The 18,263-nt window shown below is 49.1% G+C and overlaps 1 protein-coding gene across 12 annotated transcripts in view; it reads left to right on the forward strand.

Annotated features, from left to right (window-relative positions):
- Window positions 1–2,882: 2,882 nt before the first annotated feature.
- Window positions 2,883–18,263, forward strand: part of EBF1 (EBF transcription factor 1) — a 331,639-nt gene continuing 316,258 nt past the window's right edge. For 5 of the 12 annotated variants that reach the window (XM_037906747.2, XM_037906749.2, XM_037906750.2 and 2 more), the window contains exons 1-5: window positions 2,915–3,699; window positions 5,401–5,557; window positions 6,129–6,192; window positions 6,866–6,921; window positions 18,160–18,233. In XM_037906747.2, the coding sequence (XP_037762675.1) occupies window positions 3,566–3,699; window positions 5,401–5,557; window positions 6,129–6,192; window positions 6,866–6,921; window positions 18,160–18,233 (485 nt within the window). In that variant the 5' untranslated portion in view covers window positions 2,915–3,565. Of the gene's footprint in view, window positions 3,700–4,732; window positions 4,829–4,919; window positions 5,107–5,400; window positions 5,558–6,128; window positions 6,193–6,865; window positions 6,922–18,159; window positions 18,234–18,263 lie in introns of those variants that run through there. The other 7 variants (XM_037906743.2, XM_037906745.2, XM_043553063.1 and 4 more) reach the window with 5 other exon arrangements.

Raw genomic sequence — 18,263 nt, forward strand, 5'->3', positions numbered from 1 at the left:
TCAGCTCTGCACGGTTTAGATCTCTCCCTCCTTAAAAATGCTACCAGCGTGAGAGACAGCCCTGGAGGTGCTGGGATCCACAAGAAAAAAAAATCATGTCCCTTTCCCCTAAGTAAAAGTTTTCAGCTACTCCAGCCTTGTCCGGTGCCAGTCCCTCTTCCTCCCCGGCTAAGAGGTGGCTCCCGCCCTGGCATTCTGCAGCCCTGGTTGCTGCTTTTCGGCTCCGGTACATCCCCCTCCTCCCGTTGCTTTAGGGTCAGCTTCCTCCTGCTGACACCGGAATACAGTGAATGGGCAGGAAAAGCAAACGCCACCTTTTACTTTCCTTTAACTTTCCCTCCTCCCGCGCCAGGCTGTGTGCGCGCCTCTCCCTGCTCCCGGCCCGCTGCGGCTGAAGCCGGCGGGGAGGAAAGGTGACGGTCCAGAGGGGATCCTTGGCCTCTGGGCTTAAACTTCAGAGCAGAGGGAGGCGGAGTGAAAAGGAGACTAGGAGAGAGATCGCAGGGAGTTGCCGGGGCAGGGCATGTGGGCAGAAGAGGGGAGAGGGGCAGGAGGAGTGGGGGGCTGCTCGGAACAGCTGCTCTCCCCCGGGGCCACCAGCCTGCTCCCCCGGAGGCCCTAGGGCCTTCGCTGCTAGCTCACTGAGCCAGACAAAAGACCCCCCCACCCCGCTCTTTTCCCTTCCCAGCCCGGCTCCCCCCAGCCACCCCCAGCCTGGTTCCTCCTCCATCCGCCCCGGCTCCCCAGCCGAGTTCCTCCTCCGACCCCCGCTCTCCAAAGTCCCTTGCCTGGCTCTACCCCCCGAGCTCGGCTTCCCCTTCTCTCCCCCGCCCTCTGTTCCCAGCCTTGCCTGCCCCCCCCCGCCTGGCCCGGCTCCCCAGCCCGGTTCCTCCTCTGCCCCCTGCTCCCCAAAGTCCCATGCCTGGCTCTACCCCCCGAGCTCGGCTTCCCCGTCTCTTCCCAGCCTTCGGGTCTCCGCCTCCGCTGCTCTGTTCCCAGCCTTGCTTGCCCCTCCGCCCCCCGCCTGGCCCAGCTCCCCCTGCTCACTCGCATGCAAACTTTCGCTCCTGGCCCCCCGGCCCCCAGCTGAGGAGAGAGTGGTTGCAGGGGAGGGGCCAGGGAGAAGCCGGCTGGCCCAGCATTGCAGGAGTCCGTGACACAGCCAGGGAGGGTGGTGCCCCAGATTGTTGGGTGCCCCACGCTGCGTATGCCTAAGGACGGGTTAAAGGCCAGCGCGCTGTTCCCATCATCCCTGCCCCTTTAGAGAGCCCCGCGCCCGGGGGAGAGGGAGGGAAGTTGACTCTCCTGAATATTGTTTAGCTCATGACAGCCTGGGTTATTGACGGCGGGAGAAAAATAATCTTATTTCTCTCCTGTCTCTGGTGCTGACACGAGCCGCATCGCCCCCGGACTCTACGTGTAGACACGGTGTGGCGCGGGGCGGGTAGGACGGAGTGGCTGTGTCTGTTAAACACGTGCAACCCGTGTCCCGCGGGGGTTATTGATGACAAATCGATACGATTCACCTCCTGCCATCTCCTGAGTTCGTCTGGCAGGAGGCAGGGAATTTCGGCTTTGGAGGGGAGGTCTGGTACCTCTCGCTAATGACGCTCTTCTGCTCTAGATGGGAAATAAATCCGACTCAGAGCCTGTTCGTGAGAGGGCAATCTACGGCGGAGAGGAGGATCTTGAAACGGGCACATTGGGAGAGCAGAGGGGGTTTTTTGGAGGGGGGGGGTCAGTGTCCCCTTGAAAGATCTTTTTACCCTCCGGCTGCTGATCGCGCCAGACGCGGTTCTGGCAACAGCCTGTCGCTGAGGGTGAATCCTAACCTCGGCCGCGCGAGTCGTGTTAAACAATCGTCTGCACGGGCGAGTATATTTCCCTGGGCGGTAGGGGGGGGGTCGGGGTCGGCCGTGCCTCTGAAACACCTCGAGCTCAGGGGCATTTTCCGGCCAGCCACGCTGCAAATAGCCCGCTATTAATGAAGAGGAAATCGAGGACCTATAGTAGAGTCTGTGTTTTGGCTTTACACGTGGAGGGTCTTTTTGTCTGTGGTGGTGGCGGCGGGGGGCGGGAGGGGGGAGTTGGAGGGAGTGTGTTTATTAACTCCCTGTAGCTAATCACCCCTTGGCTAATTGCTGGGGGGAGTTAAGAAACAAGGATAACTGGGTGCAAGCCAGGGGCCCTGCCAGTGTGTGCGCGCACTTGCAGAGCTGTGCCCCGTGTGTGCGCGCACTTGCAGAGCTGTGCCCCCAGTGTGTGCGCGCACTTGCAGAGCTGTGCCCCCAGTGTGTGCGCGCACTTGCAGAGCAGTGCCCCGTGTGTGCGCGCACTTGCAGAGCTGTGCCCCAGTGTGTGTGTGCGCGCGCACTTGCAGAGCAGTGCCCCGTGTGTGCGCGCACTTGCAGAGCAGTGCCCCGTGTGTGCGCGCACTTGCAGAGCTGTGCCCCGAGTGTGTGCGCGCACTTGCAGAGCTGTGCCCCAGTGTGTGCGCGCACTTGCAGAAGTGTGCCCCCAGTGTGTGCGCGCGCTTGCAGAACTGTGCCCCCAGTGTGTGCGCGCACTTGCAGAAGTGTGCCCCCAGTGTGTTCGCGCACTTGCAGAAGTGTGCCCCCAGTGTGTGCGCGCGCGCGTGTGCCGTGCCCCCACCAAACGAGCCTGTCGGGTTATGCGCGCACAGTGCACTGACGGCGCGCAGTGACAACGGCCTCCCACCCCGCAGCAGCCCCGCTACCGCCCGCTCCTCGCAACTTTCCTCGCCCCCCCGCCCCGGAGAGGCGGGGCGATGCTAATGAGGGGGGCGGCTCCCAGCGGCGCCGGCGGCGGCGGGGGCGGGGGCGTGGCGACAGAATGCAAAGGGCTGGGCGGGGCCGGGCGGCGGGGCCCCGCCCCCTGCCCGCGGGGGCTGGTGCGCTCCTGGTTCGCGGCGGGGATAGTCAAAGTGGATTCCATAGGGAGCGCCCGCAAATCACTCCTGTTTGAGCAGGGCCGGGAGGGAGGGAGGGGGGGAGGCGAGAGAATCTCCATCCACCCGGGCGGCTGCCCCTCTCTCTTTGCCTGCCTGCGCCTGGCTCCGGCAGCCCGCTCCCTGTCCTGCGCGGCCAAAGCAGGGGGCAGAGACCCCGGGCTGGGAGGAAAGAAGAGACAGAAAAGAGGCGAAGGGAGAGGGGGAGAGAAAGCGGGGCGGCGGAAGAGGAAACTTGCCTCCCTTGTCACTGGAAAATGACACTTGGTGTAGCCCAGCCTGCAGCAGCTTCGCGTGATCCCATTGTTTCCTAAGCGGCCACCCCAGCTCCTGCCTTCTCCTGCCAGCCCCGGGGGTGTCCTCCTGCGCAGAGCCACTTTCTCCGGCTTGCGGGAGCGCCACCAACCCACCCGCCCCGGGGGCCGCTTGCCTGGAGAGCCGGGGCTCCTTGGGGCGTTGGTAAATGTGTGTGGCCGCCGGTGCTGAGCCTCCCGAGAGCCGCCGCCGAGCGCGACGATTAGAGCGACCCTCCGCTGCCCGGCGCTGTCCTCGCTGCTGTGCGTGTCCGAGCTAAGGCGGGCGGACAGTCTGGGATTCATGTTTGGGATCCAGGAAAGCATCCAGCGGAGTAGCAGCAGCATGAAGGAAGAGCCCCTGGGCGCGGGGATGAACGCGGTCAGGACCTGGATGCAGGGAGCCGGCGTCCTGGATGCGAACACAGCCGCGCAGAGGTAGGTAGGCTTGCGCCTCGCAGCATCAGTTCCACTTCCCCTCTCCGTGCCGCGCAGAGCCGAGACCCAGCCTGGGAGCCCGGCAGCGCTTCGCAAGGGCGACACCACAGAAAGAGGCACTTGGGGCTCGCGCAAGAAGCGGGGAGTTTTACGTAGATGTAACCAGGAGATATTTATTCCTACGGTCTTCCCAGAATCACTTTGTGTGTGTGTGTGGGTGCAAGAAGCGGGGAGTTTTACGTAGATGTAACCAGGAGATATGTATTCCTGTTGTCCTCCCGTGGTCACTTGGCTGGCAAGAAGCTGAGTTTTCCAGAGCTGCATCAAAAATATACTTACTGTATATTACTTGCATATTGCTTATACCTACATGTATGCAAAATATACAGATCCTATGTGACGATATTATCCGTCCGGTATCACTTTATTGTTAAAGCAGCACTGGGCTTTGCGAGGCTGTAGTCAGTGTATATTTATTTCTGTTAGCCCCTCAATAGCACCTCCCCCCCCCCCCCCCAAGAAGTGGTGAGTTTTGCAAAGATGTATTCAAAATATGTCTCCTCCTTATCCCCACGAGGATCGCCTTTAAAAACAACAACCAGTGAGTTGAGCAAAGCTTTGTCCAGGATATATTTAATTCTAAGCATCCCTCTAGAACCACCTTCCCCCCCCCCCGCCATTTTTCTTTACAAGTACCAGTGTCTTTTGCAAAGCTGCATCCACGATAGCTTTAATTCTTGTCATTCGCTCTCCTGCCGCCGCCGCACAGTGATCTAGAGTATGGAGCTGGAACCGGCGAGACAGCATCAGCTAACAAGTTTAATGTTGACATCTTCTGGTATATTTCACAGCATCCCCCACCCCCTCCCCCTGGAGCCCTCTAAGGAAGGGAAAGTTCGGCAGCGACAACCCAAATGCTGAAATATTTAAAGTTTTCTACTCAGGCAGCTTTGGGATGTTTACCATGAATCAAAAGCCTGGGGGGAAGGGGGGCAGCGCTTATTGCTCAAGCTGAAGGAGAAGGCACATGGTCGATTTACTGACAGCTCTGACTAGAGTTTGGGAAATGGCAAAACAACCCCACTTTGCAATAACACGTTACAGATTTCTTGTTCTGATCTGCACGGCGGTTAGCTTCATGCGGATGGGGGGAAATTAGTATGCATCTCGGGGGCGGGATGAGATTTTATAAGTTGAACGGATAAATTTCTCTCCTTGGATGCCTGGGTTTTGGGGGGAATCACACACCCATCTCCATCTCGAAATCAGGCAATGAACTTTGCTTCCCTGGGCTACTTTGCCGCCTGGCTTCTTGTTTGCAATGCGGACTTGTCATTTGCACCCGTAACGAACAGGGATGGGTCGGGGGCAGCACAAGCTGGCTCCAGGCTCCGTTATTTTTGACAAGTAGGAACCTTCCCAACCACCGATCCTGCTGCAAAACTGGGGTGCCCCCTCCCCAAGAACAGAAATAGGGACGGGCGGGCTTCACCTGCAATGCAAGCTTGTTCTGAGAGCCCAGCTTTCACGCCCTGAGTTTCCATGGCCCCCCAACAGCCGCCCGCTGCTGCTCTGGGCTGGGGAAGGGCGCAGAGCCCGTGGGGAGCTGCTTTGGGGTCCCTCTGGCTGGTGCTGGGGGGGAAAGGGGTGCTGAATGGGGCTCTGTGCTCGGTCTCTCTAACCCGGTCTTTTTGGCCGCAGCGGAGTGGGGCTGGCCCGGGCTCACTTTGAGAAGCAGCCCCCCTCCAACCTGAGGAAATCCAACTTCTTCCACTTCGTCCTGGCTCTGTACGACAGGCAGGGGCAGCCCGTGGAGATCGAGCGCACTGCCTTCGTGGGCTTCGTGGAGAAGGAGAAAGTAAGTGGCCCACGAGGCGTGGCTGCTCCCTCTGGCTCCTGCCCGGCCCCGGCCTCTCGGCTGCCCCTTGCATGGACCCCTCTGCACCGCCGGTGCGCCCCGGGGGCTCTGTTTTCCAGCTCCCCGCATGTTGCACCCCGTGGGGATGGGTCCGGCCCAGCCGAGGCTCTGGGCAGCGGTTTCGCGACAGCGCCCCACCCCCCCAGGGGTCCCGATCCGTCTGTCCCTCCCCCCCGTGCTGGGTCCCGTTCTCAGATATTGGCAGAATCGCTCCCCTGCGCCCTCCATCATCCCCCCTTTGGGGACTTTGACAACTTCCAGCCACCAACTCGCCTAATCACCCGTGCGCCCCCAAAGCGCGCCCCGGGCCGGGTAAGGTGCCGGGTCGGGGGGTCTCTGCCCCCACGCCGCGCTCCCGGTGTGCGCTCGCTGCTCCGCCAAGACCCCTGGCTGTTGGGGGGGAGGGCGGGGTAGGGGGAATAAACCCCGAGCTGGAAGCGCCGGGCTTTGCAAGCGCGGCGGGCGATCGGGGAGGTTTAACGCTGGCTCCATGTGTCTCCCTCCAACGCAGGAAGCCAACAGCGAAAAGACCAATAACGGGATCCATTACCGGCTGCAGCTCCTCTACAGCAACGGTGAGCCGCTCCCCGCCCGCCCGGGGCCGATCCCACCCGCCCGGCCGGGCAGCTCCGAGCCGCGGCCAGCGCGTCCCCCTCCGGGACAGGACTCCCCGGGCCCCGCTCCCTGCTGGTCCCGGGGCTCGGCCCGCGGGGCAGTCTGGCTCTGGGCTTGGAGCGGGGCCCTCAGGAACAGAAGGACCCACCGATTGCAAAGCGCAGTGAAATAACCTCCCCCTGCTCCCTGGCTTCCCACGCGCGGGGCTGTGGGGTCCAGGCACACGCTGCCTTTCCCCCAAGTGGCGCCCAGCTGAGAATTGTTTTCTCTTGTCACATTTCCCTGCCCCCCCCCCCAGTATTGATTGAAAGTCCCCCCCGCACACACACCGCAAAGCAAAACAAGGCCACGGCTGAAGCTTTCCAGGGGGCAATGTTAGCCCCGACTCCCTTTCCCACGGACATCCCACGCGAGAAGGGGGAAGCACGTTTTCCTGGCGGGTGCATTTGTCTGGCCTCAGGCTGTTTTGCGTGGGGTGCTTTGCTGTGGAAGGAGATCGCTTCCCCTCGCGGCCAGGCAGGCAGCACCGGGCCCAGTGCTGCCCCGCTCCCCAAAGCCCCCGGGCGCGCCGGGAGAGTCAGTGAACTTCAGCACCTTGCTCATCTTCATCCCCCCCCCCCCTTTTGTTTTAAGGGATAAGAACCGAGCAGGATTTCTACGTCCGTCTCATCGACTCCATGACCAAACAAGTAAGTGATGGTGCCTGGATCCTGGCTCTTCATTCATTGTTATTCGTCCTGACAAACACCCCCCATTGCAGCGTGCGCGGGGCTGGATTCCGGGGGCAGCCCAGGGGCTGCTGGAAAGGAGGCGTCTGTGGCCCCCTGGCTGGTGAGGGGCAGAGTGGGGCTGGTTCCGAGCGGGGCCGGGGTGCTGGAGCCGGCGGCGGGGGGTGTGAGGGTCCTTTGGCGTTGGTCAAGTTCCCTTTTCGTTGTGCGAGCCCAGCCCGTCTGCACCGGGCGCCCGGTTCCGCAGGGGGCCGGTGCAGCCGGGGAAATGAAACCCACAGTGGCTCGGAGCCTTTTACACTCAGCCCCCGAAGGAGGTTCTGGGGGACCAGCCCCTTCCCCGCGCTGGGCTCCCTCGCAGCCCGACTTCATTGCCCCCAAACCAGCCCCTTTTATTGGCCGCTCCGGCTAGTTAAAGAGCTTTGCGACTTCGAGGGCGCTTAGCTGCAGCCGTCCTGCTCCGGGGATGGGGAGGCTGCTGCGCGCATGAAACCAGCCCCCAGCTCTCCCCAGCTCCCCTCCTGAAATCCTGGGCACCGCGCTGCAGCCAGGGCCATGAACGCAGGGCAAAGGCCCCCCTGTAACACTGAACCCCCCAGGGACAGGGACAATAACAAACAATGCGATCCAAGCAATAAAAGCCCAGCGCGGAGCGCAGGAAGCGCGGCTCCCTGACTGGGAATGCGAACAGCAGCTTCTCGGACCGCGAGGGTGGCTGGGAGGGGGAAGCCTAGTTCCAAAAAGCGCCCCGGACCCTCGCTTTTAGATTGGCTAGGATCGAGCCGGTGCACCTAAGCTGGGGGTTTAAAGGTGCAGAAACAGCCCTGGTTTGAGCTTCCTCATATCCAAGGTCCAGTGTACACCCAGTCTGAGTTATGTCCCGAAAGAAACATTTATGAACAGAGACAGGATTTAAAAAACAACAAAAACCCAGACGTTTTCCCGTAGCTTTACAAATAAAGACGCATAGCTCCACATTCCCTAAAGGCTTTTCGATCCCAGGGTTTTTGCTTTAATTCTGAGAATGAAAAGACATAAGCAACCAAACGTATCAGCACAAAACCCCAGCCAGGCACCGTAGCAAATATTTATCCTTTGTTTATGTGCAATTACTTTGTTAGTTGTTTTAAAGGAATAGTGATTAAATCATGAGTGATTTTCATTGTGTAAACAGCCACTGAAAATGTGCATGCAGGACAAGTAATTATTTTATACATGTTACAGTCAAAGATAACGGTAGTTTTAGAACAGCCAGCTTGAAAAAAATGATTGAAACTAATTTTAAACATGGCATTTAGTTTCCAAAACAGGAATTAAGTGTGTATATACCTACAAAACCACACCACTGTATGTGTGTGTATCTATATATAAACCAGTATTTTTGGGTAATAATTTTTTGAAAAAAATCAGATATTATTTTTCCAAAATTATTAACATTCTGAAGATTCTAGTATTCTATCCTGCTAATTTTAAAGATCATGGATATGTTATCATAAATTTCCATTTAAATACATTTAAACAGCCTCCCGCTCCCCTAGAATTTTCGTCTTTTTAATCAGTTAGTGGACTTGTTTCCAATTCTACTTCTATAGAAAAAAAGTTCCGTGTATTATTTACAAAAGCAAATTAAAATATTAAATGTCTTACATAGAAGAAGAAATGTCAGTTCCTGTATGTTCAAAATACTGTCATCTGCTCAGACACTCTTCCTGTGGCTTGTAGTATGGTTCTTTTTTGACACCAAAATGTAAAGTTCCATGTGCTGAGTTTGTTTTAGAAAACTGGTTTTGATGCTCTCAAAACATCTTTTCCTGCCAGTGAAGACTGGCCTTTCTTAAAAAAAAAGAGGAAACTTGGAGTAATTATAATATACAATTCAACCATGCATCTGATCTGTGTTAAATATACACTTCTAAAACATAGACCAGAGCCTGTATGAATTAAAACAGCAACAACGTACCCTTCAACAACACATCTTGGAAAGTATTTCCTGTGTCACTCATATTTTTCAGGCACAGATTGGTCAGGTCATGTTTAAAGTAACAAAATTCCTTCGGATATATCAGCTTTTTTTTTTTTTTTTAGTTGTTTTGGATCCCACGTATTGCATTGTACACCGTACAACAACCATTATCAATAAATATGATCTTTAAACAGCTTTCATATCATTACAGAAATGCAAAGCTATTTTTTCCCTCTGTATGCAACTCGGTTGAAAACAGATCTTTTAATTGATGTAGAGAAACGGATTCAAAATATTATTTTTTTAACAAAGGCATCTTGCATATGAGCAGTCCATCCTAAGGCACTGTTTGACCTCTTGCTCTCTCATTATTATCAAGCCATCAGAAGGTCTTTTGGAGAGAGCGAGAGAGAGAAAAGAGATTACAGTTTATTTGTAAAACATAATAATGCAGATATAAAACATATTTACAATTAAGGGAAATTCTCTGTCTGCTTTTAATTAGTCTTCATGTATAAAGCTAGTGCAAAATATCTGCTTTATTTTATTTGGGAAAGCACAGTAGAGTTGATGAAGACAGTGTTTAAAATATCGGTCTGAATTTGGACTAAGAAAACAGTGAAATAAAGGGTATTTGTAGGAGAAAACTAATTTGCTTTCCTACTAGGTATTTGTAGGGGAAAACCCATTTGCTTTCCTATTAGTTGCATGAATGTCCTTTATGTAGATCTACTTATCATTTTTTTAAACAAAACTTGTGAATGATCATGTCATAATTGTGGCATGTCCTAATACTTATTTCTGAACAGTAAATCTCCTTGTTTATTCTTTATTCTGAGTGCAATTGTTCAGAGGTTTGGTAGCTTTTATTGCAGTCAATAAAATACTCATTAGACTGCAAAGTACAGCATATGACACAGATTTACCCAAATATGACTATAGCATTTATATTTTAGCCACAGTGAATTATATAGGGGATTCTCAAGTAACTTTCTAACCATCAAATTGTAATTAAATATTAAACTATGTCTGAAATTTCTCCAGTTTTTAATGAAAGTTAAATATATATTGTCAGCCTCCTCAGAGGTGTAGTATTCTAATACAGGAGGCGCAGAACAAATTGGATAATGAAACGATTACTTGAAAATGACGCTGCTGCAGGAGCATACACGTTTTAGCAAGCAAGAGTCTTCTTGATGCTCCTAGATGCGCGCGCACACACACACATTCAGTAATTGTGAATGTCTGGACTGAAAATACAGCTACTCTGAGGTTTCTGGTGACAACTTAAAAATCCCACAAAAGCAAAGCTTTGAGTGGGTTAGGCCCCCAGAATATATAGTAAAATATCCTCAGATTTTTGTAAAATTTGATATAATTGATCTGATTAATGTACATTCCTGACGTCAGAGCCGTAAAGTGCAAATGTTATATAACTGTGAATTGCGAAGGAGTTTTACGTTCAGTAAATCAAAACCATGATCTCTCTCTCTATAACACATTTCTCATAATTTTAGCGAAAGCTGTACATGAATGGTTATTTTGTATTATAATAGCATTTAGAGACCACCCACTGAAATAGGGCCCCATTATGCTAGGTGCTGTAACCACACAGAATAAGAGAGAGTCCTGGTCCCGTATGGGTATGTCTACACTCCAGCTGGGAGCGAGATGGCCAGCACTGGTACACAGACTCAAGCTAGCAGGGCTTGAGCCAGCACACTCCAAATAGCTGTGTGGACACTGCGGCTCGGGCAGCCGCTTGGTTTTCAAACCTGCCCAGTCCCCTGGGTCTAACCTCGGCTGACTAGCCCAAGTCTCTTCCGCAGATGCAATGTCCACACTGCTAATTTTAGTGTCCTTTAGTGCAAGCCCTGCTAGCCTGAGTCTGTCTACCCAGGCTTGCTCCCAGCTGGAGTGCAGACATACCCTGAGTTCCTAGTCTAAACAGAGCGGGCCACGTTAGTATTTCTTGAGTGGCTGAATGTTCAACACACACACAAACGGATAAAAGCTCTATCATGCCTACGGCACGGTAATTCACAGTTCGTGGGGTGTGTATGTATTCTCTGTCACCTGCGATATTCTGGGGGACATAGGACAGGACCCTGCTAGCACTGAACTCATTGAGAATTTCGACATTGGCTGCAATGTGAGGTGGATCTGGCCCATTGTGCATGTGTACACACCAAAATTGGAACCTGCTATCTTGCACATCTCAAACTGGAGTGGCCATGGCAGTTTTATATGGGCAAGGAATGTAGAATTGGGCTCAAAATATGTAGTATCATGCTATATCCAGGCTAATGCTTGGCCTTTGGTGGTTTCACCAAAGAAGTGGTGGTATGACAAGCTAATTTCAGCCCTTTGAGGTGACTGCAATGTTTATAAAATGCATCAGTCATTTCTAAATTGTAAATACTAGATACAAATAATTCATTATATGGGGAAATTATTTTTCTAAGGGTAAAAGCATTAAATGTTAATATTGTCTTAATTAAATTTTCTTTTATGTTATCTCAGCACCTCATTGGACATCAGTATCACATTCCTACTGCCTTCAGAGCCCTGTAGGGTCCCCAACTTTATAGCTGTTGCTTTCAGTAAACCAGCAGCTCCTACTGCAGTAGGTCTGTTGCTAACAATGATGCATTTTGAGTTTGTCTGCAATATGTGAAATGTATCCACTCCAATAAAGCTGGTGCTTTCAGACAAGGCCGAGGATATAGATATATAAATGCCCCCAGTCCTTCAATTGAGTTTTCGTAACGTTTGAATATTTCACGGTTAGGAAACATGTAGGAAAATAAATAGTAAATACTTTACCTATCCCCTTCTCTTTTTTCCCATCCATTCATGTACATAGAGATCTGGTGAATAGAAATAAGGCTAAGGAGTCCTAGTATTTCAGGTCATGTGTGATACCTCTAGTCCAGTATCCAGAGTCCTACTGAGTTAAAATCCTTCATTCAGCCTTACACACTTTGTTTATGGTTTGATTTTTTTCAGTACTTTAAACTCTAGTTGCAAGTGCATTTTTCTGTTGATTGCCCTTTCGCATCCTGCCGTGCACGCAGATATTTGATCACCTCTCGATTCAGTGCCTAGCCTGATTCTTCATTGGCAGCCACATATTTGTGTAAAGAAAGAAAATGTTATCCATAAGTTCAGAAAAGACTCAGTAGAATATCAGATATTCAGCAGAAACGTGAAACAAAACAAAGACGTTTACATTGTGCCAGATTTTAGCAGCTTTCTTGTTCCTTTGGTAACATGTCAAAAGCGCAGGTGATTTTAATTTTCTTGGACAGAGAGGAATGAAGAAGTTTGGAATTTGCATGCACGATCAGGACCTGTGTTTGGGAAAATGTAAACTCATCACAGTGGAAAATGTGTTGTTTGGAGTCTGGGGGTGAAAACAAAGCTGAGGATTTTGGAGAGACTGCTCAAGCCAGATGGCCTAGTGCATTCCCAGTCTGGCAGCCCAACTGCTGCCTCCTGTGTAATATACAGCCATTTGTTCGGGGATATTTACGCTAGAGCTGTTTCCATGTGAATGTTTGAAAAGCATTAAAAATAAACATATTAGGAGAGAGAAATTATTTAATTCGTCTGAATAAGTTACTAAGCTGGCTGGCATATCAGAGACATAGAGAGACTGGACAAAATAATTAGATATTAGTGAATTCTATTTAGAGCTTTATAGAAAGAATTAAACCCGCTCTCTTTGAGACCCACTGCTGCATTACTTGTGCAGGCTAAATCCCTGTTGGAATCATTGGGAATTTTGCCTGAGTAAGGAGTGCAGGATTCGGTCATTAATGGCGAATCAATCATTCCAAGTCAAAATAATGTATTGCGCTGTTATAGCTGACAGCATTTTATATATAGGTGATATCGCTATAACTCTTTCTGGGTGAAGTCCTGGCTCCATTGAAGTCAATTGCAAAACTGCCATTGATTTAAATGGGGTCAGGATTTTATCCTCTCTATACATATATGCAATATATATATATAAAAAACTATATCACTGTATATTACCAGCAAAGACCCTTTGGTCCCATCTTTAAGAAGACCCTCTTTTTTTAAATCCGATTGTTTTTCATATTCCTTTATTTCAATTAATGAGACATTTTGTTTTGTGAAACATAAATGAAGCATTTAACGGTGCATGGCTTTCGGTGCATGTGCTCTCTCGCTCTCTCTCTCTTTTGTAAATCAAGGCTATGACATAACCAAATAATATACTCAACATGATCTCATTCCTTCAGGATTGTTTCTAATCCAGTTCTGAAAACAGGACTGCTTGACTGGTAAATTGACACTGGGAGCCTTATTTTGCCCTCAATTATACTGGCAGAAATCTGGATGATCCTGGAATAGCAGAGAGCAGAATCTAGCTCTGTATCTTTCCAGTTTATACACCAGTTATTTCATGGCTTGATCTGGCAGTCTTTACTCAGGCAAAAACTCCCATTGACTTAGCTGAGGATTAGACCCTTATTTTGATATTTCCCTTTTTCATGTATTCAGTGTCACTGAATACATGAAGTCAAGGAATGACTGTAGTGTGCCCAGTTGAGTAATTTTCATATTCTGGAAACAAGTGTTTTACAGCTGATACTTCTTCATACTCTGTTTCATTTCACTGGAAATCAGTATCTGTCACTATTATATTAGGGGCCAATCTTGTAAACTCTTTCGTATGAGTAGGTCTTACTCAGTGGACTTCTTGCACGAGGATTACTTACAGGTGTAAGGTTTTACAAAACAGAAGGTGAATTTTAAGGCAAACGTTTAACATAAAGTCACGCAGAAGGAAGAAGAACCCCTTCTAAAGTGTCTTCCCACTGTAGGAAATAAATTGAGTTAAAACTACAGTAGAAGTAAACAAAAAGGAAAAACAAAATATATAATTGTGTATTTCCTTTGGCGTTCTTTTGCAATGTGATTCTGCTGTGTATTTGCAAACTTATTTTTAGCCCAACACTCGCCCCACCCCATCCCCTGCCCCTGTGATCTAACTTTGTACATCGTAACTTTCACTTTAACTCTTTGTTTAGTGCAATAGCTGTTTGGCATGATTACGACTGTGCCAGAGCTCTGCTGAATCCTGGTGTGATGACCCAATCCAAAGCTCAGACTTCACAAATTAATATTTCAATATTTTGGGAAATGAAGATAGTTTTGGTGAAAGAATGCCTTTATTTAATTTAATGCTGACATTTTTCACTGCAGCACCGTTTTAGCCTCTTCCTGTAAAGTAATCTGTGCTTGTGGCAGCTGTAAAGATCTGAAACTTTAGCAGTTCCTGTTTCCTTTTCAAAACAAATTGTAGAAATAATTTTTTATAACAGCACAGTTTGAGAGCGAATAGAATAACGATAAAGCCAATAGACATATCAGCTGATCATTTTATTTTGTTGGGCTGCTGAATGTGTGCTTCATGTAAATGAACAGTTGTGTTCACACACCCTTTTCGCAAAGAAATTGGGAAATAGACTATGGGAGGGTGAGTTTGGGGCAACCTGCTAAGAAAATAACTTTCTGATCAAGCCCATAATACTTTCAAGCAAAGAGAAGACTGAGCTCTAGAGATGTGTATACATTATTTTGGGAAGTTACAATATGTATAGATTCAGTAACAATAGTCAAGTGCAAACAAAGCAAAAAACGAACCTTTAATGTACTGGAAGGCTAAAGAACGTCATGCACCCAAGCAGAGGATCACTGATGATAAACACAACCGACAAGGTGATTAGGTACCATATTGTTGACTCTGTGTGTTCATTATTGCTATTTAGTTGGGTTATTTAAGTGGGTACCTGGAGGTTAAGTAAACATAGCGGCAGGAAGAAAGAAGGGAGAGGGAGAAAAGGAAAAGAGGAAATTTAATTTCCTCATTCTCATTTGTAGTTTCTGGCAGACCTAATCCTGCTCTCATTGACTTCAGTGGGCTCACGATTGGCCCACATTAGGTGAACCATATTTTAAAAAAGCAGGGCTTAAACATAATGGGTCAAATCCTGCATCGTGGGTCAAATCCTTATTCAGGCAAAATTGTGACTGGGTCATATTGTGCCAAGGATTATTACACAGAACATAGTGGGGAATTCTGCATGATAAGAAATGGCATGACCATTGATTCCAGCTGGCATTTCGCCCAGCTAAGGGTGTCAGGAGTGGTCTGGTGTTTCTCCAGTCAGTGACTTGATTTGGGGGTAACTTTTGCTTTATCCCAGGTTAGCAGTCAAATTCCGCACTGAACCCCTCATTAGATTGTCTGGCTGATTTGCTTGTTTCCCGTTTGCTCTCCAGGTTCCCATTTGACGCATCAAATAAAAATAGGGCTCTTTTGTTGCCCAGAGGTCACAGGCTCTCACCACAAGTTTTCATTATAATTGGTTCATGGGAATTACTTTTTAGAAAGCCCTCCTGGTTTGACTGGTGGGGTAATCCACCCTCTGAGTTGACTGATTTCCACCATTGCACGTGACAATCCAGCTCTTCCAGTGTGTCTTTCAAGCCACCTGCTGCTGTCCTGCAGGCTGATTTGAAACTAAGGGCCCAATCCTGCCAGGTGCTGAGTGACTCCTGGGGGGGAGGGGAGGGGTTTGACTTCAGCGGGTGTTGAACTCTCTCAGCAGTTGTACTCGTGGGACCAGACTAAGGTGGGGTTGGACTTTTGGGACCAGACTAAGGTGCTTAGTGCTGACTGTCAGCAACAGCAGCAGCCCTGACTGGAGTGAGATGGGATCGGAGACCCGGGATGAAACGCCACACCCATTAGACGGACTCACAATGGAGTGCTGGGAAATCCAGTCCCTTATGTCTTTTGTTTTATCCTAACAGCAAAAACATACCGGTGGTTGCTTTGGGGAGACACACACTGACATCGGAGTCATGCAATGAAAATTAGCATGGATCCTGTGCAGGGATAATACTAACCAATCCCTGATATTATTTGTGGTATTGCTAAATCCATATTATAAAGCATATTGTTAATATTACGTATTATTGCTGTAATACCCTGTTTAAAAAATCAGCTCATGGTACCTAAGATTCATGACTCTGTATAGGAAGAACACTTATTGATTTCAGTGGGAGATATTTTTGAATTCAAACCAGTCTATCATCATCTCTTTTTACCATATATTAAGATACCTTAATTTGTTACTTATTGCTTTCCATATTTCCATTTCCATTTTATCTTGTAACATAAGAGACTTTTTTATTTACAATAACTATTTTATTGCTGGTTTTAGGGACTTCATCATGTGTAGCTTAGTTGTATTTTCTTTAAATATAGTTTTACTGGATCAGACATATATGGGAACACGTTTTGTGCTAAGAAAACCTCATCCCCCTTCAAGCATTATATCTGAGGCCTTAGTAGCTGAATCAACTAGTGATGTAAAGGTTCCCTTGGTTATCTTATGTTATACCGCAATAATAAAAGTAAAGGTTACTGAGTAATGGGAAAACATTTCCTAAGGGTGTATGAAATCCTCCGGCAGGGTCCCTGGGAATGGACTCCATGCTGTCCACCTCACAACATTTCCTTCTAATGTTCCCCTCTATGGGGTGGTGTTTACGGGCTTGTGGAGGAGGCGGAAGGCATGAACCTTTAAAGCACCAAAGCCCTGGGATCTTACTGCGTTATGTGAATTGCTGTAGTGCTTACAGGCCACAGCAGACTTCATGGCCTCATGTGCTAGGCCCTGTACAAACACAGACAGTCGCTGCCCCAATGAGCATGCGTTCTAAATAGATGAGACAGGCAAAATGGGGGCGGGCATAGGTCTCCTCACTCCCAGTCTAGTGCCCTACCCACTAGACAACACTGCCATGCCTGAGGAACTGTACTCCAAACCCATGACTCCTGGGCTGCCCTAAACAGGCCTGGACCCTCCAGTGTGTTCTCCAGCTCCCTGACGGCAAGGTGGCTTTGTGCTGCCATTGCCCATCCCTGCTGCTCCTTTCCTCTCCCAGGGCAGAGGGCAGTTCAGGCTGGAAATTAACCCTGCTTCTTGCCCACTCAGCCCCACGGAGCTTCAGCCCCACACGGATGCCCTGGTACATCTTCTCTGGGCTTCTGGGAAGGGCAGACCCCACTGGGGGTGGGTTGTTGGGACTTGGTGACATTTTCCAAAGCGCCTAAGTGACTTAGAAGCCTAAATCCTATTAGAAATTATGTGGGAGCTTTGGAAAATGTCATCTGGTCCCTCTGTGCATTCTCGTTGACTCCCCTCCCAGGGGACTGGTGCATGGGGCATTGCTAGCAACGTGCAGGGCTGTGCCGTGTTAGGGTGACATTGTGGTATGGCACTGACCTAGTTTAAATGTTTTCTAGGGCAAAACAATAGTGATAGATCATCCTTTCTTGCTACCAGCAGCAAATGCAGCTATGCGGTTGCTCAATGCATACCTATCACTGCTAAGCAGGTAGGAACAATTCCTAATCAGCTGTGAGCAGCGTTATTCACTTAGCCTGGCATGTAACGCCAGTCCATTTACCATATACCCGTTAACCGGGTGCCATTTGTGTGTACAGTGTAGGGGTAGACCCTATTTTAGATGTGACTGTATCGTATTCCCAGCGTTTTTGCAAATAATAAGGATTTTCCTCCTAACCCAGCTAAGATCATGTATCCATGCCTATTTGTTTTATCCTCACCCACTTCCCAGTGGTCTTTGCATTCAGAGCCCCTGATTCTCATCTCATTTATACAACTGTAAATCAACCGAGCACTGTGGGCGGGAGTGGAGAATCCATCAGACCCTAACTTCTTTGGTAGCGAGTAGTAACGTGCCCAGGTGGTACAGCAGACTTGCTTTTGAAATAAAAAATACATGAGCTGTTTTTATTTATTTAATTAATTATTTAAAAAAGAATAGGCCCCAAAGTATGCTAAGCCCTTCTGGGTTTTAATGCTATTAGGTCTATATTTTATTCTGAATTGAAAGGAAAATTGTGGTTGTCTTGACTACTAAGAAAGCCCGTCCTACACACTGCTCTGAAGATGTGCATAATGTATTGGTTGAGAGGAAGGAAACTAACTCTAGTCAGCCTGTGTTCTCCAACTACAAACCTTGAAAGCAGTCTTTACGGTGACGCAGTCGGTTTAAGCAAGCCATCCAGCCCGCAACAATAGTTCAGCATTCAGTTATTGTGATGCATTTTATTTTCTCCAAACTCAGTTTGGCGTGTAGCTAAAAATGTATTTTGTTTCTAGGCGATAGTGTATGAAGGCCAAGACAAGAACCCAGAAATGTGCAGAGTTCTTCTCACACATGAAATAATGTGCAGGTAAGAAAGACCCTGTTTCCAGTTAATTAG

The sequence above is a fragment of the Chelonia mydas genome, chromosome 8 (assembly GCF_015237465.2).
Source record: "Chelonia mydas isolate rCheMyd1 chromosome 8, rCheMyd1.pri.v2, whole genome shotgun sequence".
NCBI classification, from domain to species: domain Eukaryota; kingdom Metazoa; phylum Chordata; order Testudines; family Cheloniidae; genus Chelonia; species Chelonia mydas.